This window comes from Rhinolophus hipposideros (genome assembly GCF_964194185.1).
Source record: "Rhinolophus hipposideros genome assembly, chromosome: 21".
NCBI lineage: Eukaryota > Metazoa > Chordata > Mammalia > Chiroptera > Rhinolophidae > Rhinolophus > Rhinolophus hipposideros.
In genome coordinates, this window is record NC_138067.1 from 49,185,402 (window position 1) to 49,212,879 (window position 27,478).

Sequence of the window (27,478 nt, forward strand, 5' to 3'; positions counted from 1 at the left end):
AAGAAAAAGTGGGAGTGTTGGGCATTTAAAACCACACGAAAAAGGAGATTATTTATTAAAAGGCCTTAGACAGTCTTAATGGCTGCACATTTTAATGCAGCAATCCATATGTGGATCCCTTTCTCTTTAGACATAAAAAATTGTCATGTGATTTTGAGCATTCTAATTTTTTTTTCCAGTTCTACACACATTTCTACCTTACTATGGTGAAGGCGAAAACGCCACCTTCTCTACAACAGCAACCAGTAGAATTTATCCCCAAAATAACAGTATAAAACAGGTCTGTTTCAGAATTTTAAAAAGAAAAAAGAAAAAAAAAGCTTTACATGAGTTTTAAATCCTATTTTAAAACATAAGAGAGAAAACTCCGTAATTGGCTATACAGCCCCAGTTTGCCATCCCCTTCTGCGAGGGAGCATGGACCAGCGGCCTGGATCCTGTCCTGTGCACAGGCTTGCTTGTCTGTTTACCTGGTGTCCGTTCCTGCGTTGTAAGCATCCAGATGGGCATCCAACTCCTCTACAGAAGGCTGCTGCTTTGAACTCCTGCGGGTGCCTCTGCTTCTGTCCGGCTGCCTCCACCGGCGCCTCTCCAAGTGACACCACCACCAAAACCTCCAGAACCATGGTTTCTAGTCATCCCGCCTGTTTACACTCTGTGCTGGTCTCTGCTGTGTGTCAATCTGTGATATGATGAGCTGAATGTTCATGGGGCGGCCATCCAGAGAGACCCCGTTGTACCGTTTCATAGCTTTCAGGGTGTCTGCCTTCCATTCAAAGTGCACATCGGGTGTTCCCAGACTGCGACTGGATTGGTTGCAGTCCACGACCACCTTCTGCAGTGTGTCAAACTCAGCAAAGAGTTCCTGAATATCAGTCTGACACTCCAAAATCCAGATTGGACACCAGCAGTTTCCCAACCATCTCCAAGCCAGCACCACCCCCAAAGCCACTGTCGAAAAGGTCATGTTGCCACTTGTCAGGAAGTTGTTTCAGCCTGCTGTAGGGTGCCGGTCGGTTCCTGCCACCACCGCTCGCCGAGAAGCGGGGCGGCGGCCTCCCTGAGAACCAGCCGGGCTGCGTCCGCCTGGCTGTCTGGTTCAGCTTAATGATGTCGTTGAGAAACACATCTGTTTTGTCAGCCATGGCAGGCGTGAAATTGGCCTCAGCTCTGAGCATTCTGATTTCTTATAAGTTCAAAGACCCCATGACATGAGCCTTAATAGTTCTCTCTAATTATGCTATTCATGGAGTATAATGCATAAATGGGACAAAGGCTTTCAACAAATGTTTGTACAGCTGGCCTCACTGTCCAACTTTCCTAACAGGACACCAGTGAACACATATAAAAAACAAACAGCTGAGTTCTTTTTCTTTTGAACATTAATTACCCCACCAAAAAATAAGTGATGAAAAGCTGCAATAAGCCTTGGCACGGAAACCTGAGTTTGTGAAAGTTATATATATATTTTTTCATTTATAACCTGTCTCTGTTACCTCCTTTTATTTTTCTTTTAAAAATAATGCTGAGATGCCATTCTCAGTGTAAACCTAGGGGAAGACCAGTGGCTGAAGGTTCTTATAAGTGCACAGTAACCAGTGGGTCTGTGTCCTATGTACTCTTTCACAGGTATAGCAAGGCCCAAGCTGTGCCAAATTCCAATAGAACCCTCCATGACAAGTGGTAACCTGTCACAAGTTTTCTCACAGCAATAACAATTATGTGGCTCCTCTTCACTATGAATTCTCAGATGACAAGTAAGATCTTTTTCTTTTGGCTAAAGGCTGTCCTTAGTAGTTATAATCAGATTGACTTTCCCCAGTAAGTTCTCTGATGTTGACAGAGGTGGGCCCACTGTTGGTGACATGCCTTCTCTCCTCTCTCTCAGGTAGGAGTCCTTCTGTTACCGGAAATAATCTTTATACCTCAATTCTTGTTTTATTGAAGGAAACAACTCAGTCAAGAGATAGTTCGTGCAGCATAGGGCACCAAGAAGTTTATTAGTAAAAGCAAGTACACTCCAAGACACGGAGTGGGCTGACCCAAGAGAGGGAAGCAGCCTCTCCTTACATTGTGTGAGGATTTTTATTTTTATGGGTAGAATTGTCTCCACCTCTCTGTTATCTTCCTCTCTCTGCTGAGGTGTCCCATCCTCCCTTCTGGTCCCCAAGGTTGTTTCTCCAGATGTAAGCATGAACCCATTAATTTCCCATCATTTATTTGAGAAGCTCATTAAAATGGTCCTGAGAAGCAGGCATCTGGATGGCAGGCTGGACCAGGGTACGAGGTGTGATCAAGAAATATGGTTAATGTTTAAATTTTTTTTAATTACAGTAAAAGACACATTGCCATTAATGTCCCAAGTGAGAGCAGTTGCAAGAGGCCTCCTAACCAGGGCTAGTTCCCTCCTTCTGCTCATTTCTACCTTCCTACCTACCCTATCACTTCCACGAGTGAGGGCTTAGCAGCGGCTAAAGGCTTCCTTACATGCACAGCATTTACAGGGCTTCTCTCCGAAGTGACTACTCATGTGTTTGAAGAGTTGACCAAAAAAACCTTTCCAACATTCTTTGCACTTAAAGGGGTTTCCCTCCATTATGGATCCCGTTATGAAAGGATTTTCTATAGTCCCAGCACTGCCGGGGCTTCTCAGGTGTGGACCCGCTGGTGCTGCAGGAGGTAGGACCTGCGTTTGAAGGCCTTCCCACACGTGAGGCACCTGTACGGTGTCTCCCCCGTGTGGATGACAGAGTGCTGCAAGAGGTATGTGCTCCGGTGGAAGGCTTTCCCACACACCGCACACTCGTATGGCTTCTCGCCTGTGTGGACCCGCTGGTGCTGCAGGAGCTCAGCACTGCACCGGAAGGCCTTCCCACAGGCTGTGCACTCATATGGCTTCTTCCCCGTGTGGATGACGTAGTGCTGGATGAGGTGCGCTCTGTTGCTGAATGACTTTGCACATTCTTTGCACTCAAAGGGTCTTTCTCCAGTGTGGGTCCTGTTGTGGCGAATGAAAGTTGAGCGGTGGCTGAAGGCCTTCCGACATTGGCTGCACTCATAGGGCTTCTCCCCTGTGTGGATGGGGCGGTGCTGCACGAGGTAGGACCTGCGCCTGAAGGCCTTCCCGCACTCTGTGCACGTGTAGGGTTTCTCTCCACTGTGGATGAGGTAGTGCCGGATAAGGGTGGAGCTCTGACTGAAGGCTTTCCCACATGCGTCGCATTTGTAGGGCTTCATTCCCGTGTGAACTCGCTGATGGCGAACAAGGTACCACTTCCTGCTGAAGGCTTTCCCACATGCATTGCATTCATAAGGCTTCATTCCCACATGAACCTGCTGATGGCGAACGAGGTACCACTTCCTGCTGAAACCTTTCCCACACTGCTTGCATTTGTAGAGGTTACTCCTTGTGTGAATTGTGAGGCCTTTCCCTAGTTCTTGCGGGTCACATTCCTGGAGAACATCTCCCCTAGAGACTCTCTCCTGTAACACCATGGAGTACAGACCATTGTCTGTCCCTAATCCATCATCTTCAAGGCTCATTTTCCCAGGATGGGTCTCCTTGTGGGAGTCTGTCTCTGGCCTCATTTCCAAACATCCTTCCTGATCACTGGCTTGCCCCAACCTGGAGTCCATTGAAGATCCTGGAGTCAGGCTTCCCTTGAACAAGGCTCCCTCACACAAAGCTGGCTGAGAAGTGCTTTGCTCGCTGATCTGAAGTTTTGTTCTGTCACCTGAAGAGAATCCAGGACATAAAGGGGGACTTTTAATGATACAACTTGGAAGAAACAAAAACAACACTTCAGTGGGCAAATGAGGATGAAAACAGCACTCTGATATTTGCTGTGTTTTTATGTCCCTATAACCTAGGTTTCTCATGACCTTTTATGGTCCTTGTATCCTTGACACCATTAAAGGGAAAATCTGGATGGCAGGCTGGACCAGGGCACAGAGGACCTGGAGTAGAGACTCCTCCTCACAATCCAGAGTAAGGCAGGAGAGGGAGGGCAGTTTGATAACACTGGGGGCCATGTGCCCCAAGAATTGGTATCTCTTGGTACTTCAAGAGTATTGGGAAGTGGCCTAACAAGACTGGGAAGACAAAGGTCATCTTCCCAGAGGAAGTGCCCCATGAGATAGGTCCTGATTGAGAAGTCAGAGTTTCCAGAAAGAGGGAGGGGCACCGGTTGAAATGGAGGAAGTTAGCATGGGTAGATCCACGCTTGAAGACTGCTGAAGAATTAAAGAAGAAAAGGCCACCAGATGCCTGGTGAAGCTGACATAGAAGGGATGGTTTCAGGAGGAAGGCAATAAAGACCCCAGAAGAGGGGGACAGATGGCACAAGGGCCAAATAGCACAAGAGACAAGTTTCTGCTCTGTGTGATGGTTAAGAGTGAGGGCTCAGGGGTCAGAACACCTGGGTTCCAGCCCTGCCACCATCCAGTGAGCTAATCTTGGATGGACTTCTTTCTTCTTTAAGTTGTAATTTCCTCATCTGAGAGACTGACTATGAGACACCCCGTTTCTCAGACTGCCATGAAGAATAGATGAGAAAATGTCTGTAAAAGCGCTTGGCACACTTCTTGACAAGAGTGTTTACTAAATTATGTGTCATTACCTTATTCTTTGTGATACTTAATTTTGTATGTAAACTTTGCCAGGCTATCATGCTGAACTGTCTGGTCAAACTGGTCAACACTGTAGATGTTACTGTGAGGTACTTTTTAAATGTGATTAACACTTAAATCAGCAGACATTGAGAAAAGCAAACTACCCTTCATTAAGTGGGTGGGCCTCAGCCAACCAACTCAAGGTGTTAGGATGAGACCCCCACACTCAAGTCTGCAACATCAACTCTTCCAGCTCACTAGTCTGCCTCACAGATTTTGAAATCACTGAACCATCACAATCGCAACAGCCAACTCTTTAAGATAAATCTCTATGTACATATACATCCTATTGGTTCTTCTCATTGTTGCACTGGGCAATTAGGATGACAGCAGTGACATCAGCAAGAACAAGCCAAGGAGAGGGATCTCAGTAAAAACCAACTCTGCTGACACTTTGATCTCGGACTTCCAGCCTCCAAATGTGAGAAAATAAATTTCTATCGTTCAAGGAGTGTGAACATGCACGAGCATGTACACGCACACACACACAAACACACACCGAAGGAAAAAAAATCCAATCCACAGTGATAAAGTAGAAACAGTGGGAGAGACGAAAAAAAATGGCGGCGTGAGGTGAGGCTCTGTAACGCTCCCCTGGAATTTACAACGAATCTGACAACAATAACTCCACAAAGGACTCCTTGCACAGCAGACAGGCAAGACGAAGAGGCCGACTACTGAATTCACCTCCAGGTGGGTGAATCGCGCGAGCGGGGGAGGAGGGAGAGGAGAAGTGCGGACACGGAGCCGCGCGGGCGCAGGACACAGACCTAGCTCGGTGCTCGGAGCCCGCTGCGCCCGGATCTTCCGCAACTGCGGGAGAGGGAAGGACTCGGACTGCTAGGGCTCCGCTTACGGCCCACAGGGCTGAGGGGGCAGCATACAAAACCGCTGAACCCAACGCTCGCTCACGGCAGACCTCGGAGCAAAGACTGAGGGAAGAGGGCTGAAATCAGTGGTTTAAGCCCTCACTGCCGAGCGGAGAACGGAAGCCTTAGGCACGGAGACTAGCCGCCCCCTCCCTACCCTCCCAGAGCTCGCCCCGCCCCCACCTGCCCGGTGCTAGAAGCGATAAAGTAGCAGTGTCGGATCAAAGGACAGAATATTTGCTGCTCTGAGAACTGTGGACCGCAGACACAGATTCGCAGCTCAACTAGTTCCGGCAAAGGGGAGGGAGCTGTGGAAGCAGGACTGGCTGTGGTGGTGGTCGCCGCCATTGCTCTGGGCCACCTCTCACAACTCACCCCGCCCCTGGCCCCACCTATCTGGGCGGATCCCTGCAGGAGTAAACAGAACTGCTGAAACAAACGGGCTCTGAATCTGGTGCAGAAAGAGCTTTGGAACTCCAAAACCTCTTCGCATACCTATCAACCTGTTGCAGAAGACACTCCTGTAGATGTCTAGGAAGAGAAATAGTAAATCAGTGATTGCCATGAATAACCAAGGCAACAAGATAGCTCAGAAAGAAAGTGAAAAGTCTCCAGAAAAGGAACTTAGAGATATGGACCTTTGTGATTTAAATGACAGAGAATTCAAGATCGCAATTCTGAAAAAACTGAACGAGATGCAAGAAAACACAGAAAGGCAGTTTAATGAACTCAGAAACACAATCAAAGAACACCATGAGCATTTTACAAAAGAGATTGAAATCTTGAAAAAGAACCAAATAGAATTTCTGGAGATTAAGAACTCAATAGAAGAAATTAACAATAAAATATCCAGCTTAGGTAGTAGAGTTGACCAGATGGAGGAAAGAATCAGTGACATCGAAGATAGGAACCTGGAATTTACACAGAGGGAAGAAGAAAGAGACTTGAGACTTAAAAGAAATGAAAGAACTCTACAAGAACTTTCTGACTCCATCAGAAAGAGCAATATAAGAATAATGGGTATACCAGAAGGAGAAGAAAGAGGGAAGGGAACAGAGAATATATTCAAACAAATTGTCGATGAGAACTTCCCAAACTTATGGACAGAACTGGATCCTCGAATCCAAGAAGCAAATAGAACACCTAATTACCTCAATCCCAACAGGCCTTCACCAAGGCACATTGTATTGAAGCTGTCTAAAATTAATGATAAAGAAAGAATCCTCAAGGCAGCCAGGGAAAAGAAGACGGTAACTTACAAAGGAAAGCCCATTAGATTATCATCAGATTTTTCAGCAGAAACTCTACAAGCTAGGAGGGAATGGAACCAAATATTCAAACTATTGAAAGAGAGAAATCATGAGCCAAGAATAATATATCCAGCAAAGATCTCCTTTAGATATGAAGGAGGAATAAAGACCTTTCCAGACATCCAGAAGCTGAGGGAATTTTCTAATACACGACCTGCACTACAAGAAATACTAAAGGAGGCTATTAGACCACCATCAACAGGGACAACTTGTGGCAACCGAAACATAAAAAGGGGGAGCGTAAAGGCCTGAACTGGAATATGGGAATAGAGAAAGTAAGCGTACTGAAGAAACTGGAATACTCTAAATATCAAACTTTCTTTTACATAAACTCAAGGGTAACCACTCAAAAAACATCCAAATCTGAAATATATACTGTAATAAAAGAAGAAACAGAGGGAAACATCATAGAATACTACCACACAGAAATAACAGACAACAACAAAAAGGCAAAGAAACAATGGAGACACAGCCTTACCAGAAAACTAAAGACAGAATGACAGGAAATCCTCACATATCAATAATCACCCTGAATGTAAATGGACTGAACTCACCAATAAAGAGACACAGAGTAGCAGATTGGATCAAAAAACTAAACCCAACCATATGCTGCCTACAAGAAACACATCTCAGCTACAAGGACAAGCATAGACTCAAAGTGAAAGGGTGGAAATTGACACTTCAAGCAAATGGTACCCAGAAAAAATCAGGTGTAGCCATAATGATTTCCGATGAAACAGACTTCAGGGTGAAAAAGATAACAAGAGACAAAGATGGACATTTCATAATGGTAAAGGGGACTATACAACAAGAAGACATAACAGTCATCAATATTTATGCCCCCAATCAGGGAGCACCGAAATATACCAAGCAACTACTAACAGAACTAAAGGGAGAAATTGACCAAAACACAATTATACTAGGGGACTTAAATACATCATTGACAGCTATGGATAGATCATCCAAACAGAATATAAATAACGAAATCGCAGCCCTAAATGACACATTAGAGGAATTGGACATAATTGACATATATAGAGCACTTCATCCTAAAACATCAGACTATACATTCTTTTCTAGTGTACATGGAACATTCTCAAGGATAGACCATATATTGGGACACAAAATCAGCCTCAGCAAATTTAAGAAGATTGAAATCATACCAAGCATATTCTCTGATCACAAAGCTTTGAAATTGGATATCAACTGCAAAAAGAAAGCAGGAAAAAACACAAATACATGGAGATTAAACAACATACTTTTAAAGAACGACTGGGTCAAAGAAGAAATTAGAGGAGAGCTCAAAAGATACATAGAAACAAATGACAATGAAAATACATCCTACCAAAATTTTTGGGATGCCGCGAAAGCAGTTTTAAGAGGGAAATTTATATCATTACAGGCCTATCTCAAGAAACAAGAAAAATCCCAAATAAATAACCTCATGTTACACCTTAAAAAACTAGAAAAAGAAGAACAAGCGAAACCCAAGGTCAGCAGAAGAAAGGAAATAACAAAAATCAGAGCAGAACTAAATAAAATAGAGAACAAAAAGACAATAGAAAAAATTAATGTGACAAAAAGCTGGTTCTTTGAAAAGATTAACAAAATCGACAAACCCTTGGCTAGACTCACTAAGATAAAAAGAGAGAAGACACTAATTAACAAAATCAGAAATGAAAAAGGGGAAGTTATCACGGACACCACAGAAATACAAAGGATTATCCAAGAATACTATGAAGGACTATATGCCACCAAATTTAATAACTTAGAAGAAATGGACAAGTTCTTAGAAACATATAGCCTTCCAAGGCTGAATCATGAAGAACTGGAAAATCTTAACAGGCCGATCACCAGGAACGAAATTGAATCAGTCATCAAAAACCTTCCCAAAATCAAAAGTCCTGGACCAGATGGCTTCACCAGTGAATTCTACCAAACCTTCAAAGAGGATCTAATACCAATCCTGCTCAAACTCTTCCAAAAAATTGAAGAAGTGTCAGTACTCCCTAACTCATTTTATGAGGCCAACATTACCCTGATACCAAAACCTGGTAAGGACAACACAAAAAAAGAAAACTACAGACCTATATCTCTGATGAATACAGATGCTAAAATCCTAAACAAAATTCTAGCAAATCGAATACAACAATGCATTAAAAAGATTATTCATCACGACCAAGTGGGGTTCATCCCCGGGGCACAAGGATGGTTCAACATTCGCAAATCCATCAATGTGATACATCACATAAACAAAATAAAGGACAAAAATCATATAATTCTATCAATTGATGCAGAAAAAGCATTTGATAAGATACAACATCCATTTATGATTAAAACACTTACTAAAATTGGTATAGAAGGAAAATACCTCAACATAATAAAGGCCATATACGACAAGCCCTCAGCTAACCTCATAATTAATGGTGAAAAGCTGAAGCCCTTTGCTCTACGTTCAGGAACACGACAAGGTTGTCCCCTATCACCTCTGCTTTTCAACATAGTGTTGGAAGTCCTCGCCAGAGCTATCAGGCAAGAGAAAGAAATAAAAGGCATCCAAATTGGGAATGAAGAAGTTAAATTGTCACTCTTTGCAGATGACATGATGCTATACATAGAAAACCCTGAAGACTCCACCAAAAAGCTATTAGAAACAATCAATGAATATAGTAAAGTTGCTGGCTACAAAATCAACGTACAAAAGTCCATTGCTTTCCTATATACCAACAATGAAATCTCAGAAAAAGAGATAGAAAAAACAATTCCTTTTACAATTGCAGCAAAAAGAATAAAATACCTAGGAATAAACTTAACCAAGGATGTGAAGGATTTATATGCTGAAAACTATAAGACATTTTTGAAAGAAATTGAAGAAGACACAAAGAAATGGAAAGACATTCCATGCTCATGGATTGGAAGAATCAACATAGTTAAAATGGCCATACTACCCAAAGCCATATACAGATTTAATGCAATCCCCATTAAAATCCCAATGGCATTTTTTAAAGAAATAGAACAAAAAATCATCAGATTTGTTTGGAACCACAAAAGACCCCGAATAGCCAAAGCAATATTAAAAAAAAAGAACAATACTGGAGGTATCACACTCCCTGATTTTTCCTTGTACTACAGGGCTACAATAATCAAAACAGCTTGGTATTGGCGGAAAAACAGACACATAGACCAATGGAATAGAATTGAGAACCCAGAAATAAAACCACATAAATATGGACAGATAATTTTTGACAAAGAAGCTAAAAACATACAATGGAGGAAAGACAGCCTCTTCAATAAATGGTGCTGGCAGAATTGGATAGCTACGTGCAAAAGAATGAAACTGGACTGCTATCTGTCACCATGTACCAAAATTAATTCAAAATGGATCTAAGACTTAAGCATAAGACCTGACACAATAAAGTGCATTGAAGAAAACATAGGTACTAAACTTATGGACCTTGGGTTCAAAGAGCATTTTATGAATTTGACTCCAAAGGCAATGGAAGTAAAAACTAAAATAAACAAATGGGATTATATGAAACTGAAAAGCTTCTGCACAGCAAAAGAAACTATGGACAAAATAATGAGGCAACCAACTGAATGGGAGAAGATTTTCGCAAACAGTTCCTCTGATAAGGGGCTAATATCCAAAATATACAAGGAACTCATGAAACTCAACAACAAAAAAACAAACAACCCAATTGAAAAATGGACAGAGGACCTGAAGAGACATTTCTCCAAAGAGGATATACAAATGGCAAATAGACATATGAAAAAATGCTCAACATCGCTAATCATCAGAGAAATGCAAATGAAAACCACAATGAGATATCACCTCACCCCAGTCAGAATGGCTTTCATCAACAAAACAAATAGTAACAAGTGTTGGAGAGGCTGTGGAGAAAAAGGAACTCTCATACACTGTTGGTGGGAATGCAGACTGGTACAGCCGCTATGGAAGGCAGTGTGGAGGTTCCTCAAGAAATTACGAATAGAATTACCATATGACCCAGCAATCGCTCTCCTGGGTATCTACCCCAAAAATATAAAAGCATTTCTCTATAGAGACACGTGTACGCCAATGTTCATTGCAGCTTTGTTTACGGTGGCCAAGACATGGAAACAACCAAAATGTCCTTCGATAGATGAATGGATAAAGAAGTTGTGGTACATATACACAATGGAATACTATTCGGCATTAAGGAAAGATGATATAGGAAAATTTGTGACAACATGGATGGATCTCGAGAGAATAATGCTAAGTGAAACAAGTCAGACAGAAAAAGCAGAGAACCCTATGATTTCACTGATATGTGGTATATAAACCAAAAAGAACAAGACAAACAAATGAGAAACAAAAACTCATAGACACAGACAATAATTTAGTGGTTACCAGAGGGTAAGGGGGTGGGGGGTGGGTGATGAGGGTAAAGGGGATCAAATATATGGTGATGGAAGGAGAACTGACTCTGGGTGGTGAACACACAATGGGATTTATAGACGATGTAATACAGAATTGTACACCTGAAATCTATGTAAATTTACTAACAATTGTCACCCCAATAAAATTAATTAAAAAAAAAAAAAAAGTAGAAACAGTGGTTACCACTGTAGGAGGAGCTATTGACAAGGATGGGGCACCAGGAACCTGCCACGGTCCTGGAAATATTCACAATCTTGACCAGAGTAGCAGACACTTCAGTTTAAATATATGTAAAAATTTTAAGCTGAACCCTTAAGATTTGTGCACATTACTGTACAGCTCCTATATAAAAGAAAAAATCAAGGAGATTTTAAACAATACATATACAAGTCAAGTGTATATATCTTTTCCAGAAATGAGACAACTACTTCAAGGAACTTGTCTTTGTAAGTAGAGTGCACATTAGTTGTGGGCTTTCACAGATCAAAAAGCATTTGTTTGTTTGATTTTCCCCTAAGTGTAAGTAACTTGAGCATATTTATATGTTGAGTAGACAGAGGATGAAGCACAGACAAGGCAGAAAACAAGAAGCAAGTTCCCTGAGAAGGTAAAGGTGTGATGTGGGCTCTGCTGGAGAGACTAGCCATGAGCAGAGGTAAGACGTCGTCCACAGAGGACAAGAAGGGAAAGCACAGGTGTGACACAGTCATAGATGAGCCTCTAAAGAGTCAGGGGCAGAAAGTAGAAGCACGTAGCCTTTAACATGATGTTGATTATGTGCTAAGATGTCAGTGACGATTTGGAACACGTCTGAGTGGCTGCAGAAGCTTGTGCCACAAAAAGAGTAACCAGAGGCACAGAGTAGACGGGGGAGACCTGATAGGAGTGTCTGGCATCATCTAGGCAGGAGACGAAGGACGAAGGTGGAGGTGATGAATTCAGGAGACACAGATAGTGTCAAATGGGCAGGACTGCAGGTGGATGGCTGCTTGGTCTGATGGAGGCAGAGATGTTGAGGTGCTTAGTCTTCTCACCTGCTTGGATGGCAGGACATTCTGACCTGGGGGTGGGGAGGAGTGGGCATGATCACGAGTGTCTTCTAAGCATGGTGAGCCCTCTGAGACACTTAAGATTAGGTTCGGAACCTAGGCCTGGTGGCGGAGTTGGCCAGACACTCACTGCCTGAAGGACCACCAGAGAGGAAAGACCGTGCGTCACTGTGGAAGACTCCAGTTACACACAGAAGCACAGATGTGGGGCCAAGAAGGTCACACATCACCGTGGTATTTCTCAGGACAAGTAGGGCAAGGAGAAACAGTGCAAGGGGCTGCTTCTGGGTGTCTGATGGGCAAACAGGATGAATGATGGATGAATGAAGGCGGGAACGAGTGGGCTACAGAGGGCACATGGTGTAGCAGTACTTTCAGGAAGAAAGGCCTCTTTTCCTCTGAGTCCAGAAGGAAAGGTGTGGTGTCACTATCTCTCACGGTTAATGTAATTACATGGCTACAATAAAAACTGACTTTTGTCCACCCTTTCTACAGACCAGGCACTGGGCTAATACCTCATTACAACTTCAAACAATCCAATCACATAGCATCTATCGTCACTAATATTCCAAGAGCAGGTTGAGATGACATAAGCCCAGCCTACTGGCTCTGTTCCCGGTCACACAGCTAAATCATATCCCCAGTCCTGAGCACCCAGGTGTAGCCAAATGCCCGGATCCTACCAAAAGAACACATGGAAGGGAAAGATATGTGCAAAAGGGTGTGATTTCTCCCTCCCCCATTGTTTCCCCTCCACCAGCTGGGTTATGCCCAAGTCACCGCAAAGCTGCATCCTGACATTAGAAGGTACCTGGGTCTCTACCTAATGGTGTGGCTCAGAGCTGACCTGTTGACGTATGTATACCTTGATGTGACAGAGAAACAACCAGAACTCCCACAAGGTCACAGAGTTTCACACACAAGTCCAGAGGCTGTGGTGCTCTTGTATTCTGAAGACTGCCATGACTCCACCTGACCACCTGTTGGCGCCCACCTGGACAGGTGCTATGTGAGATGCCTCTTTCCACCGTCCACAGCTTTTGCCCATGCTCTAGCAGGTGGGTCAACTCTGTCTTGGGAACCGGATGCCCTGTTGATGGAGAAAGAAATCAGACAAAGGTGTTTTGCTAAGAATGAAACCTCTCCATCCTGTTTGGGACTTCATGACAAAGACAAGACCATGAATGAAGCTGCTCCCAAAGTAAAGAAAATGCTGAGGTGAGACCTGGACACCAAGGGCACAAGTCCTACTCTTGGGGTACAACTGCTGTGGAGGGTGGTGTTGTCTGTCTACACAACACCACTCCCCGTTGAACTTCACCAGTCAGAGCTACCATTCTACTTTCACACATAGCCACAGGCACCAGGAGGCGAGTCCATCCTTCCAGAAGGTTCTCCAATACCCGGATTCAGAACCCCCAATGGATGCCAGATTCCAACTTCAAACCAATAAAAACAAACTCTCCTGGGATGAGGCCTAGGATCAGGATTTGTGAAATGTCCCCAGGGAATTCCCATGCCCAGAGAGAACTGAAAACTACTGGTGCAAATAAATGGGCAGATAGCATCCCGGATCATCAGTAATGAGAGGTAGGCAGGGAAGCTGAGTTGGATTCTCATTCTGAAGAGAAAGACCTGATCCCCATGTGGGAAGAGAAGGCTGCACAAGGGGGCCTCAGTCACTGCTACCTCCTACACCCCCACAAGGGCACCAGTGCCGGGTCCCGGGAGAAGAGCAGACAGCCTCATGCCACTGAGGACATAAGCACACTGCTGCTTGCCCAAACCCATGCACCAGTCCCACCTGGGACTTCTCATTAGGTGCCGTGTAAACATCCTTCAGGGGGAAGGCAGTGTGAGCCAGTCTTTCTGTAACGTGCAGCCAAATACATGTCAATAGAGATGGGAGGGTTCTTTGAACAAGTCCAGTGACTGAGGTACCAGGACCCAATGAAGTTCCAACTGGCAGGTTCTGATCCATAGCCCAGGATCCGTTCACACAAGTCTCAGTAAAAGTCACCGATGTGTGCTCCGTGACTGGCACTGAGCTGAGGGGCTCAGGGAGGAGGAGCAAAGGTGAATTACATGGTCCTTTGGCTCTGCCAGGAGCTCTCACCTTAGGGCCTTTTCTCATACTGATTCCTCCACCTGGAGGAATCAGCCTTCACCTCCCCTTCTAGCTAGCTCTTAGCCTTTGAGTCTTAGCTCCAACGTCACTTCCTCAGATGCCTTTTTTGAAGCATCTGTGATAGGTTATGACCCCATGATTATACACTCCTAAACTCCTCTTACTTTTCCTTCTACAACTCATCATAATTCATCTAAGAACTGATATCTATCTTTCCAGCTGAACTCAGAGTGATGGGTCTGCAAAGCACACAGCATGCCATCATTACTGATGGTTTCTCTTTAAACCGACACACTTTTTATTGTTCCTAAATATTTTATTCTAAAAGGGAACTGTTTTGCTCTGGTAAATGAAAAAAGTCAATTTCACTTCCCACAATAGAAAGTCACTATCAAAATACAACAATGAAATAAAAATAATGCCAGTTAAATCCCAGCGAGCTCATGTAAATGGCTGAGGACGGTGAGCTGGAGGCTGTTTCCTGTGTTGAAAAGAGAAATTAGCCACAATTAGGGGACACAGAAGACTCAGCACAGATCCGAGACTTTCTGTTGATAATGACAGCACGCCAGACAGAGAAGGAGAAAGAACTAGCTTTCTCAGGGTGTCCACCCATGGCACTTCATGACATCCCTATGTACTTTCTATGTCATTTCCTACCCCAATGGAGGACTATGGTCCAGGCCTCAGGAAACGTGATGATCATGTGACACCAGGGGACTTTTTACCAAGATTGTGTTGTTTAGGAAGAGCCCTAGGTGGCACTGATGACAAATGCCATGTGGGGAACTGCCTGACTCACCCTCTCTTCGGAGAACAGCCAGATCACCCACAGCCCTGCTAATTGGGTTGTAGGGACATGTAACCCAACCAGGCTGGGCCAGTCAGCTCCCCTCCTGTGGAATCTAGGATACAGACCTCAGACTGAGGTCTGAATGTGCTGGGCACTGGGATGAGGGTTTGTGTTTCAAAGGATATTGTTTCTACCCCAATGATCCCTGAGGCAGACATAAGGAGACCAGGCAGGAGAAGGGACCAAAAACAGCAGGGGCTGTGGGGAAGTGGGAAGGTAGCTTCTGTGACCTTCTTGACTAGCCAGAAATCAAGAAGGTTGGGGTTATCCACAGGGGTGAGATGTGAGTACTTACCCAGTGAGACCAGGAAGCTGCAGGTCTCCAGCATCACCTCCCAATACAGGGTCCTCTGGTTCAGGTCAAGCTGTCCCCACTCTTCCTGAGTAAAGGTCACAGCCACATCCTTGAAGGTCACCAACACCTGGAAAGTCAAACAAAGGTAGTGGTGTTGGCCTTGTGTACTTTGATGGGATCAGAACCTGCCACTTAGTCGCTGGTGAAGGTGCAGAGGCGCAGGCCTCAACCACCGAGGTCTTCTGAGGGCTGAGCTCTAGACAGGGCTCTAAGGAATAGGAGGACATGGCCTGTGGACAGAGAAAAACCTCCCTGGAAAAGCCACTGGAATTGACATAGACAATGACATTCCCAGGAAGACTGTGTGGCAGACAGTAAGTACTCTGGGATATCAGAGGAACAGGAAAATAATCATGAAAATAATTCCAACAGTGAAAACAGCAGCAGCAGCAGCAGCTGAGCCTCCCTGGTGCTCGCTATCTGCCTGCCCCCGGCTGAAGACCTCAAACGCCGTGGTAGAGGGACTGTCTCCAGCTCTGGGGCCAGATTCCTGGGTTTTTGAATCAAAACCCCTAACTCTGACACTTGCCAGCTGCTATGTAAATGTGGGGAGGACATCATATCATTTCTCTAGGCCTCGATTTCCACATCGGCACAGTAATCATTTCCATTTCACCAGGCAAGTCTGAGAACTAAATAAGAAATGTTCACACAGAAAATACTGCAGTGCCTGGCACTCCAATGTATTTTGGGACTTTTACTAATCCTCCAACAACCCATGAGGTAAATGTCATCATCACCTCCATGTCACAGTCAGCAGCCCAGGGCTCAGGCAGCTCTAGAAAGTCACCCAGAATCTCATAATTAAGGAGGAGAGGCAGGATTTGAACATCCATCAAAAGAAGGCCCAGAATTGCCAAAAGATGGGCAGGTAGGGGTCAGGGGTACCTTAGCTACAACTAAAGCAGCTAGGAAAAGACTATCCTAAGAGGTTACACTGATACACAGAAAGGATTCGGAGAGACAGCCCTGCAGAGACCTAGGGACAGGGACTCAGACAAAGGGAAGTGCAAGGGCAAAGGCTGCAAAATGGGCAGGAGTTTGGCAAGTTCAGGACCACCTGGCTGGGTGCCATGAACAAAGGAAGACCTGAAGAGCAGGAGCATGGAGGTGTCAGGGGCAGATCCAGGAGAACCCTTCCGGCCACAGTGGGAGTTTGTACTTATTGTAAGAGTAATGGGAGCTCCTGAGGGCGAGACCGATTCATTCATTCAACCATTTACTGAGTACCTTCTACAAGCCCAGACCTTTCTAGGTTTTGACATAGAGCAGCAATAGGCACTCATAGGCCAGGGCTGGAAACAGATCCTAAACAAGCAACTAAGTAAATGAGCAAGACAATGTCAGAAGGCCCTAAAAATTCCAAAGACAAGAAAATAGAGCAAGGAGACTGCAGAGATGGGGTGACGGGGAAGGCCTTTCAGGAAGGCACACTGGACTGAGTCTGAAAGTGAGGGAGAGAACCACTTGAACAGGAAATTAACAAGTAAGACAAGTAGTGACAGTGATCAGAGCTATAATGAGGGCCACTCAGGTTGACTGCGAGAGAATTAACTGGGCATCTCTTGTGCATTTATGTCCAAAAGGACACTACACTCCTATCATTACTATTTGCATGGACTCACTTTTCAAATAAAATTGAACATCTTAAGCAGGGAGACGGATTCACTACTGTCTTGGGACGCCAGTTACACTTGCTGTGAAATAAAAGATAAATTCCTTGGCCTTCTTGGCTCCCAGCCTGCCTGTCACCTTTTCTTCCCTAGTGTAGGAGCAATTGCAAAAACGTTACTCTTGCCTCTCCCCTACCCCAGTTCTTAGCTTTGTAGAGGCTAGAGGCCAGGGAGGCCCAAGGGTCAGCCTCCCGCTGTGGGGAGCCTCTAAGACAGGCACAGGCCCGGCAGGCATCTCTCCGTGGAAACAGCTCCTGGAGCGATGCTCCCTGGCCCGTGCTGGACACTGGGCACATATCACCCACGAACCCTTTTTAGTTCCCTCAACCCAGGACGAGAAATTGTTACTATTCCTATTTTATACCCAGGAAAACAGAAACTCAGGGCAGCAGCTCAGGGGGGCTTGCTCAAGGTCACAGACTCGGAAGAGTTGTCCCACGAACGCAACGTGGGGTTAGGAGTCAGGGGAATTACAAAACCTACGTCTCTCCCTTCCACACAGCATGGCAGAAGCAGGACCCGACCGCTGGAGCCCCTGACCTATATGCCGACTTCGAGCCGAATGTGACCTCATCCCGGGGCTCCGAGACACCACGGCCGGGACAGGGCAAGAAGTCTCCAGACACTGCCGTCCCGAGCGGGCGAGGGGCCTGGGGCACCGTCCACTCACCTGCGCCGTCTCCATCGGAGTAGCCATTGGACTGCGTGGTGGAGCTGGGCGTCCCGCGGGCTCAGCCGACCTTCCCCGGGTCCCACGAAGGCGCGGGCGGGGCCGTGCCTCTATCCTAACCCCGCTTAGTCCCCAAAGACCCGCCACGACACCAACATCCACTCAGGCGACGCCGGAAGTCCCCAACTCGAGCCAGCAACGTCCCCTTTCGTTGGCGTCATCGGTCTGGCGCACACCTCCCTTCACGGAGCACAGCCTCTGGGTAATGTAGTTTGTTTTTTCTTGCATCCAGGAACAAGAGCGATGCTGCGCCTCTTCTAGGAGCCAAGAGCCGAGAGGCCTAGGAGGAACGCTGGGAAGGGGCGTGCAGAAGCTCCCAAGAAGGAGGAGGGAACCTTCGGATATTCCTCAAGTGGAGCGGTTGTATTTTTTGCTTCTTGTTATTTCACATACTTTTAATGGAGCGAGTAGACACACTGTATTGTAAGTTTTTAAAACTTCGTATTCTTCTGCCTCAACATCCCCATAAATATGCTGTTAGCACCCCACTGAGGTGACCAGCTGTACCAGTGGGATCAGGCTGGCCCCTGACATAAGTTCCCTTTTTCTTCCTCCCCTTTGACACAGGGCATGTAGCCTAGGAAATTGACAGCCTCTCCAAGGTACAACGTGAAGTGCTTCACTGGTTACAACAGTAACAAAGTGAATGTATCCAGTACCTGCTGCTGGAGAAAAATAAGCACCATTTTCTTCCAGCTAGGCTGATCCCTATGACTGGGACCTGATCTTTAGCTAATTATAGTGTCATTATAATCTCATTTGCATTGTGGTTACTGCCACTCCCATCATGTATCTGTCATATCAGTACCAGAAGAACCAAATAAGGAAGAAAAAGCAGAAATGGAAGGTCCCTCCCAGGGGAGCAGATAAATGAACTGTGTCAATGGGAGGTCTCCAATACCCCTGCCCTGGGATAAATACCCTGATCTTGACCTCCTCCGAGCGACTCCTCTCTGAGTTCACCCACATTTTCCTCTGAAGTGTGTATTTTAATTTTAAATAAATCACTTTCACTGTCCTGCATCTGTCTCTTGAATTCTTTCTTGTGTGGAGACAAGAACCCAGTCACCGCTGCTCTGGGTTGAGTCCTCTCTTGGACATCCCTGATCCGGGTTGAGTCCCCTCTTGATCAAGGTGAAACCTTGACCTAGACACATTCCAACACATCAATGAAATCTCCTCATGCCATTTGCCTGTGTACTCACTCCCAACTCCCAATAATGACACTTACCTAAGAGTCCTCATTCTCTCTCTTTCTCTGGGTTCTCCTCCTGTTTGGTTGAGCCCCATCCCTGGGCACTCGTCCCATGTGGCCCCTACAGTGGGGTGGGGTGTCCTTATAAAAGAGGCCCTAGAAAGTTCTCTTGCTCCTTCCTCCAGGTGAAGACACAGCAAGAAGGCTGTCTGTGAACCAGAAAGAGGGCTCTCACCAGACACAAAATCTGCTGACACCTTGATCTTGGACTTCTAGCTTCCAGAAGTGTGAGACCAAATGCTTTTTTCCTACTATGACAGCGCCTGTGTGCAAAGGGGGCATCTTATCCCCAAGATAAACATTTGGTTATTGTTTGAGGATGATGTCAGTGATACAAATAATTATTCTAGAAATTGCTAAATAGAGTGAAGATATCAAGCTCTTCCCTCTCTTTTCTGTACAGACTGTATTTTGAGGTAACTGAATAGATTACGGAAAATTCTTCTTCATAGAGGAATTCTAGACAATAAAGGCAAAATAGCAATAGGATACAAATGTTTCAACAGCTCATAAAATAATCAACCACCCAATGATCATCACTGCATGCAGACACAGATAACAGATGCATGGCAAATTGGTATTGGATAAGAAAACACTAACATTAGGACCTAATCACTAAAAACAGACACACAGACAGACATCAGAGTGGGCTTATGTGATGCAGTCACAATTTCTCAGCACTGTGTGTGTGTGTGGAGTATTATGGCCAAAGGCTGAATCTGGACTTCAAACTTATTTGGATGACAAGACTATTCACTGAAATAGGGAATGTTGGAGGCAAGATGGTGCAATTCTGTTACTCATGATGAGCTCAAGGTGTGTTTGAGACATTCAGGTGGAGACATTGGATTGAGATGGGGGAACATTTGGAACAGATTCAGGATCTGAGTTGGAGCTGAACACAGACATTGACTGGCTGAGGAGCCTGAAAGACAACTAGAAAGTAAAGGCTACAATGTGGCAGTGAAACCAATCCCATCTTTTGATGGCTTTAGTTGCCTCTGCAGTCAGATGTGGAATAGACAAGATCAAATATCATAATGGTCTTTTTAAGGACACACAGGCCAGGGAGACATCGTGCAAAGGAATGCCTTTCAGTCTGATGGACGAAGAGGATGACAAATAAATGAACGGAGAATGTGAGAAACAGTGGGATGCACAGTATAGTAGTTGTTTCAAGGTGAAGAAATATCCTTTTTCCAGAGTTGGTAATGCAGTCTACAAGAAAAGTGTATGAGGTGTGACCAAAAAATACAGTGAATGTTTAAATTTTAAAAATATATTACAATAAAAGACACATTGCCATTAATCCCCATCGAATACTCCCCCTCACTTCAAACACACTTATCCCATCATTCCTGCCACCTGCTAAAGCAGTTCTGGAAGTCCTCTTTTGTGTTGTACTATCGTGGCTGCCTTGATGTCCTGAATTGATTCAAAACATTTACCTTTCATGGTCATTTTGACTTTGGGGAAGAGCCAGAAGTTGCACGGTGCCAGATCCAGTGAATAAGGTGGATGAGGACATACTGTAATGTTTTTGACAGAAACTGCCATACCAGAAGCGATGTGTGACATGGAGTATTGTCATGCTGGAGGATGAAACCATTTGCCCATTTCTCTGGCCATTTTCTATGCACATCATTTCATTTTTTAAAAAATATATTTTTTATATTATTTTTTCATTTTTTAAATTTTTTATTGGGGAATGTTGGGGAACAGTGTGTTTTTCCAGAGCCCATCAGCTCCAAGTGGTTGTCCTTTAATCTAGTTGTGGAGGACACACCTCAGCTCCAAGTCATTGCCATTTTCAATCTTTAGTTGCAGGGGGTGCAGCCCACCATCCCATGCAGGAATTGAACCGGCAACCTTGTTAAGAGCTCGCGCTCTAACCAACTGAGCCATCCTGCCGTCCCTCCAGCAGCTCAGTGGCAGCTTGTTGTCTTCAGTCTAGTTGTGGAGGGCTCAGCTCACTGGCCCATGTGGGAATCCAACCAGCAATCCTGTTGTTAAGAGCTCGCACTCTAACCGAGCCATCCAGCCGCCCCACATCATTTTTTAAATGCTCTAATAAGCTCTTATAATACTTAGAGTTCACTGTAGTGTTCCTGGGTACAAACTCAGCTTGCACAATTCCATCAAGGTCAAAAAACACAATTAACGGCTTCCATAGTATGGCCGGTGACATTAGCTAGTGCTCGCTCTGTTCTCTGTAACGGGGAAACAGCGGACTACAAGAGACTGAACTGTATCTGCCTCTATTTCCAACAGACTCACACTCAACTTTCACTCACAAAGAAAAATCCGGGAAAATTTTATTAATCCTTTTTTTTAAAAAAAAAAGTTAAGGGTTTCGCCCCTGCGGGGAGGTGAGGCCGCAAGATGGCGGCAGTCGCAGAGTTGACGTTGCTGGAGAAGTCCCTGGGGCTGAATAAAGGGAACAAATACAACACTCATGGCGAGTGCCAGATTCCAGTTCTTCAAACAAACAATGGTCCAAATCTAATAGGATTGACAACTATCGCAGCTCATCTAGTCAAGCAAGCCAACAAAGAATATTTGCTTGGAAGCACTGCAGAAGAAAAAGCAATAGTTCAACAGTGGTTAGAATACAGAGTAACTTGAGTAGATGAACATACCAATAAAGATGATATCCGCATTCTGTTGAAGGATCTTAATTCATATCTTGAAGATAAAGTCTACCTTACAGGCTATAACTTCACCTTAGCAGATATTATACTATGGACTTCATTGTTTTATAGTTGACCTGACAGTTCAAGAAAAGGAGAAATATCTTAATATCTCTCACTGGTTTTGTCACATTCAGCGTCACCCAGGCGTCAGGCAGCACCTGGCTAGTGTTGTCTTCGTCAAGAACAGACTCTATCCTAATTCCCACTAGAAATACCCATGCCGCACAGAAGAGCAATTTAAAATATTTTAACTGGAAAGTATACTCTGGACCAGAGGACTAACGTAAATTGATAAGCAGCCATTCTCTATTTGATGAAATTGATAGAAGTTTTTAAGTATAAGCTTGTGTTTGAATGTTTTGTTCTTTAGTTGAAATTTTGCAATTTTTAATGTAAAAATTCAACTTCTGTCAAAACTTGAGATAAGATCATCCAGTTTTAAATTACCTTGTTTTGTCGATGAAAGTTATTTTAATAAAAGTTGCAAATCAATGGCCTAACTTAAAATAAAATAAAAATAGTCCTTTTCATGGTTAAAATAAATAAATAAATAAATAATAATAATAAAGTTAATATAAATTATAGCAAAAAAAGGAACCTGAACTTTAGTAACACAGCTAGAACAATCCGCGGCAGTGGCAGCGGCGGGAGAAGAGATTTAATTTAGTTGATTTTCTGTGGTTGTTGGTTGTTCGCTAGTCTCACGGTGATGGAAGCTGCACATTTTTTCGAAGGGACAGAGAAGCTGCTGGAGGTTTGGTTCTCCAGGCAGCAATCCGACGCAAACCAAGGATCTGGGGATCTTCACACCATCCCAAGATCTGAGTGGAACATACTTTTGAAGGATGTGCAATGTTCAATCATAAGTGTGATAAAAACTGACAAGCAGGAAGCTTATGTACTCAGTGACAGTAGCATGTTTGTCTCCAAGAGACGTTTCATTTTGAAGACACGTGGTACCAAACCTCTTGCTCAAAGCACTGGTTCCCCTGTTGAAACTTGCTACGGATTACAGTGGTTTTGACTCAATTCAAAGCTTCTTTTATTCTCGTAAGAATTTCATGAAGCCTTCTCACCAAGGGTACCCACACTGGAATTTCCAGGAAGAAATAGAGTTTCTTAATGCAATTTTACCAAATGGAGCAGCATATTGTATGGGACGTATGAATTGAGACTGTTGGTACTTGTATACTTTGAATTTCCCATAGAGTAATCAGTGAGCCAGATCAAACCCTGGAAATTCTGATGAGTGAGCTTGACCTAGCAGTTATGGACCAGTTCTACATGAAAGATGGTGTTACTGCAAAGGATGTCACTCGTGAGAGTGGAATTCATGACCTGGTACCAGGTTCTGTCATTGATGCCACAATATTCGATCCTTGTGGGTATTCGATGAATGGCATGAAATTGGATGGAACTTATTGGACTATTCACATCACTCCAGAAACAGAATTTTCTTATGTTAGCTTTGAAACAAACTTAAGTCAGACCTCCTATGATGACCTGATCAGGAAGGTTGTGGAAGTCTTCAAGCCAGGAAAATTTGTGACCACCTTGTTTGTAAGTCAGAGTTCTAAATGTCGCACAGTGCTTTCTTCGCCCCAGAAGACTGAAGGTTTTAAACATCTTGATTGCCAGAGTGCTATGTTCAATGATTACAACTTTGTTTTTACCAGTTTTGCTAAGAAGCAGCAACAACAGCAGAGTTGATTAAGAAAAATGAAGAAAAAATGCAGAAAGATAACACACATAGAAGAAGGTGGTGGCTGCTTTTTAGATATTGATACCGGAGGCCATGCTTTCCATAACCACCACCACCCTGTAGTTGCAGAAAGCCCTAGATGTAATGATAGTGTAATCATTTTGAATTGTATGCATTATTATATCAAGGAGTTAGATATCTTGCATGAATGCTCTCTTCTGTGTTTAGGTATCCTATCTATGCCACTCTTGCGGTGGCATTCTGTGTTTAGGTATCCTATGCCACTCTTGCAGTGAAACTGAAATGCATGTAGAAAAAAACTTTTACTATGTGAAACTTTACATTTGTGACAATTCAATTTGGCTTATGCACACTGTAATGTTTCTCTAGGTATCATCCAAAATTCCCCATAGACAAGGCTTTCATCTTCCTTAGGTGTTGGCCTTGGCCTCACCCTAACCATCAGGGCTATTTGTTCTCTTATGAAATTGCTGCCAGGATATTACATCCAGTTACCTCCAATTTTTAGAACATATTCTTTACTAATGTTATTGAAACCAATTTCTACTTCATACAGATGTTTTTTGCAACAGCAATTAAAGTTTTTCTTTTACGAGTCAAGTCCTCTTAAAATGATTGCAGTTATCCATTTTGTGTATTACTATTTTAACGTTATTACTTCCTGTACTTGTATTCCTTTAATTGATTTTGTTCCTCACTGTAGTCACACAGCAACCTAGCAGTCTGTCCCCTCCAATCTTTCCTTAGGGAAAGGTGACCCTGTGGGATTGTCCCTCATTGGGATTGAGATTATGCTACTCTAAGTCTCCATGTTTGGTCCTTGTAAGCAGGGTCTGCAGTCAAAGACGGGTAAGATTTCTCACGGGAGAAACAACCTAAGACAGACGGGATCCCCCTAGGACCCCCATGAGCTAATGTAAAGTTAGGAGGTAGCTGTGCCCCTCCTTCTAAGAAGCTGCTGATGCATGCCTCAACTGTTGTCCTTTACCCTCAGGTGTAATGGACCCATTAGAACAATAGCATCTGGCCCCTCCTGTTTGGCTCATGGGATAATCTTATCTTGTGAGACTTGTTCCCCCAGGGATTGTATGTACCACACCTTGGTCATTTGGAGGATGGTATGCATCGGTTGCTTTGGGATGATTATGGGATTTGGAATGAAGGATTATTGTGTGGTGTAAGAGTTTCACAGACCCTGCCCCTAATCATGTGATCTCTATTGTGAAAAATCAATAAATACCCACGGTGACCCGATTCGGGGCTCCAGTCCCTTGAGGCTGTGAGTCCCTTGGTCCTCTGTGATTTAACTATATTTGAGTCTCTGTCTCTTTATGAGAGTTTAACCCTCGCCGCCTCCCTCGCCTTCCCACGGCTTGTGCTGCGCAGGACGCAACACCTCACCTTGGTTTTTCCCCTCCCAACTCAACCCCCCACTCTCAATAAAGCAATACACTGTTAAAAACACACACATACACACAATTAATTAACATCACCTTGATGTTAGATCTTGATTGATGCACTTTTTCTCCATGATAACTGGGAGACTTCCATTAAGAACTCTGAACCTTGGTCTCAGCATCATAACTATAGACCCACGTTCCATCTCCTGTGATAACATGTCTTAAAAAGCTGGAATCTGAAGTGGCATGATCATGCAGCTCCAATGAAAATGACAAACCCTGTTGCTTTTCTGACAGTCAAAATACATGGAACAAATTTCGCACTCACTCACCTCATGTTCAAATCTGTTGTTAAAATGCTTCCAACAAAGCCATAAAGATGTTCAGATCCTCAGAAATTTCCCTAATAGTCAATCACCTGTTTGATCAAATCATTTCGCTTACTCTTTCAACATTCCTTGGGTTTTTGATGTTGAAGAAAGTCCCTATCTCTCCTCATCGTCAATCGATTCACAACCATTACAAAATCACTCAAACCAGTTGTAAACTATCTTCATGGTCACTGCAGCATCACCATAAACTAATTTAATTTTATCTGTTTCTTTAGCACTTTTTTGCAGTTTGAAACAAAAATTCATGTTAATATGTTGTTTGTGATCCATGAGTTATGGCACACTTTAAAACACACCTTCTCAGGCAGCCGAATAGTTCAGTTGGTTAGAGCATGAGCTTCTGAGCAACAGGGTTGCCAGTTCGATTCACACATGGGGCCAGTGAGCTGTGCCCTCCACAACTAGAGTGAAGACAACGAGCTGTCACTGAGCTGCCACTGAGCTCCTGGGTGGCTGGATGGCTCAGTTGGTTAAGAGTGCATGCTCTCTTTGCAACAACATGGATGGATCTAGAGAACATTATGTTAAGTGAAATAAGTCAGAAAGAGAAAGACAAGTACCATATGATCTCACTTATATGCAGAATCTAAAGAAAAGAATAAGTGAATGAACTAATCAGAAACAGTTTTGGGGACACAAAGAAAAAACCGAGAGTTGTTAGATGGGCGGGGTGGGGGTGGGGATAAGGGGAAAGGTGAAGGGATTAGGAAGCAGCTGGTAACCACAAGATGGCCTCAGGGTTTTTTGAAAATTAATTTGGGGAACGTATTCAATAATGTTGTAAAGATTTTGTTGGGTATCCGATGGACATGTGTCCTATTTGGGAGACCACCTCAGGGATACTGTGGATGCCTGATCATGGCATTGTACACCAGAAGCTAAACATTAATGAATGCCAACTATAATTTTACATATATAATGTGATGGCTCGGTGCGAGGTCGGAGGGATAGTGGATGGGGGAAGCGGGGTTCACAGTGTGAGGGATATAAATGATGAACGTCTAAGTATTACCTTGTCTTGTACACCTGAAACTAATAAACTAAAAAAAAAAAAAAGAAAAAAATAGAAAAATAAATTAAAAAGAAAGATAAAGTCATCTTAAAAAAAAAAAAGAGTGCATGCTCTCAACAAGGTTGCCAGTTCTACTCCCACAAGGGATGGTGGGCGCCCCCTGCAACTAAGTTTGAACACGGCACATTGAACTGAGCTGCAGCTGAGCTGCTGAGGGGTGGCCGGATGGCTCTTGGTTACAGTGTGTGCTCTCAACAACAAGGTTGCTGGTTCTATTCCCACATGGGATGGTGGGCTGTGCCCCAGCAACTAGATTGAAAATGGCAACTGGACTTGGAGCTGAGCTGCACCCTCCACAACTAAGATTGAAAGGACAACAACTACACTTGGAGCTGATGGGTCCTGGGGAAAAAACACACTGTTCCCCAATAAAGTCCTGTTCCCCTTCCCCAATAAAATCTTAAACACACACACCTCTTAACCATAGCTCACACCCAACTGACTGCACCAAACAAGTTGAAACTTGTCACACACTGTTACTGTCACTAAGGTTCGATGTGCCACTTGCCAAATTGAATATCCCTGCCTTTCCATTGGATGGCACTCGGCAGCAGCATTCACCATATATTTTGATCACATGCTGTATATTACTACTATCCATTATGATTAATATTATTACATGGATATGCGGGAGCATAGATGGGTACACCCAGTTTAGATCACCGTTTGGCAGTTTTTTAAGTACTGAAACATGCACATACTTTGAAGCATTAGCACAAGAGAAATAAAACACATATTTATATAAAGAATTCTTCTATGCAGTTTATTGTTTCAGGTCTTATGCTTATGTCTTTGATCCATTTTGAATTAATTTTGGTACATGGTGACAGACAGCAGTCCAGTTTCATTCTTTTGCACATAGCTATCCAATTCTCCCAGCACCAT

General features: G+C 43.9%; 1 protein-coding gene and 3 pseudogenes across 5 annotated transcripts; 2 read left to right on the plus strand and 2 right to left on the minus strand.

The window, feature by feature from the left end:
• Nucleotides 1–19: 19 nt before the first annotated feature.
• ZNF550 (zinc finger protein 550) lies at nucleotides 20–20,850 on the minus strand. Of its 2 annotated transcripts, none has more exons than XM_081033096.1 (4): nucleotides 17,999–20,850; nucleotides 15,596–15,722; nucleotides 13,314–13,409; nucleotides 20–3,734 (listed from the first exon to the last, which is right to left on the minus strand). In XM_081033096.1, exons 1-4 carry the CDS (start codon nucleotides 18,023–18,025, stop codon nucleotides 2,650–2,652), a joined length of 1,335 nt encoding a protein of 444 aa, XP_080889222.1. In that variant the 5' UTR covers nucleotides 18,026–20,850; the 3' UTR covers nucleotides 20–2,649. The 2 variants fall into 2 exon arrangements, with proteins under 2 accessions (XP_080889222.1, XP_080889221.1); XM_081033095.1 differs by having other exon boundaries at nucleotides 435–3,734; nucleotides 13,185–13,409; nucleotides 17,999–20,647.
• Nucleotides 467–1,178, minus strand: LOC308490611 (THO complex subunit 4-like; annotated as a pseudogene). The gene has a single exon. The product of its transcript is annotated as a THO complex subunit 4-like (transcript).
• Nucleotides 20,851–21,695: 845 nt separating the features above from the next.
• On the plus strand, nucleotides 21,696–22,215 carry LOC308490093 (eukaryotic translation elongation factor 1 epsilon-1-like; annotated as a pseudogene). The gene has a single exon. The product of its transcript is annotated as a eukaryotic translation elongation factor 1 epsilon-1-like (transcript).
• A 479-nt stretch (nucleotides 22,216–22,694) lies between these two features.
• On the plus strand, nucleotides 22,695–24,984 carry LOC308490092 (S-adenosylmethionine decarboxylase proenzyme 1-like; annotated as a pseudogene). The gene has a single exon. The product of its transcript is annotated as an S-adenosylmethionine decarboxylase proenzyme 1-like (transcript).
• Nucleotides 24,985–27,478: the final 2,494 nt, after the last annotated feature.

Coding starts and splice junctions, on each gene's coding strand:
- ZNF550 (XM_081033095.1), bottom strand. CDS start 18,025: ATGGCTACTCCGATGGAGACGGCGCAG. Junction 13,410..15,595: donor CAGCTTCCTGGTCTCACTGG/GTAAGTACTCAC, acceptor CTCCATCAACAG/GGCATCCGGTTCCCAAGACA. Junction 3,735..13,184: donor TGTTTCTCTGTCACATCAAG/GTATACATACGT, acceptor GATTCTCTTCAG/GTGACAGAACAAAACTTCAG.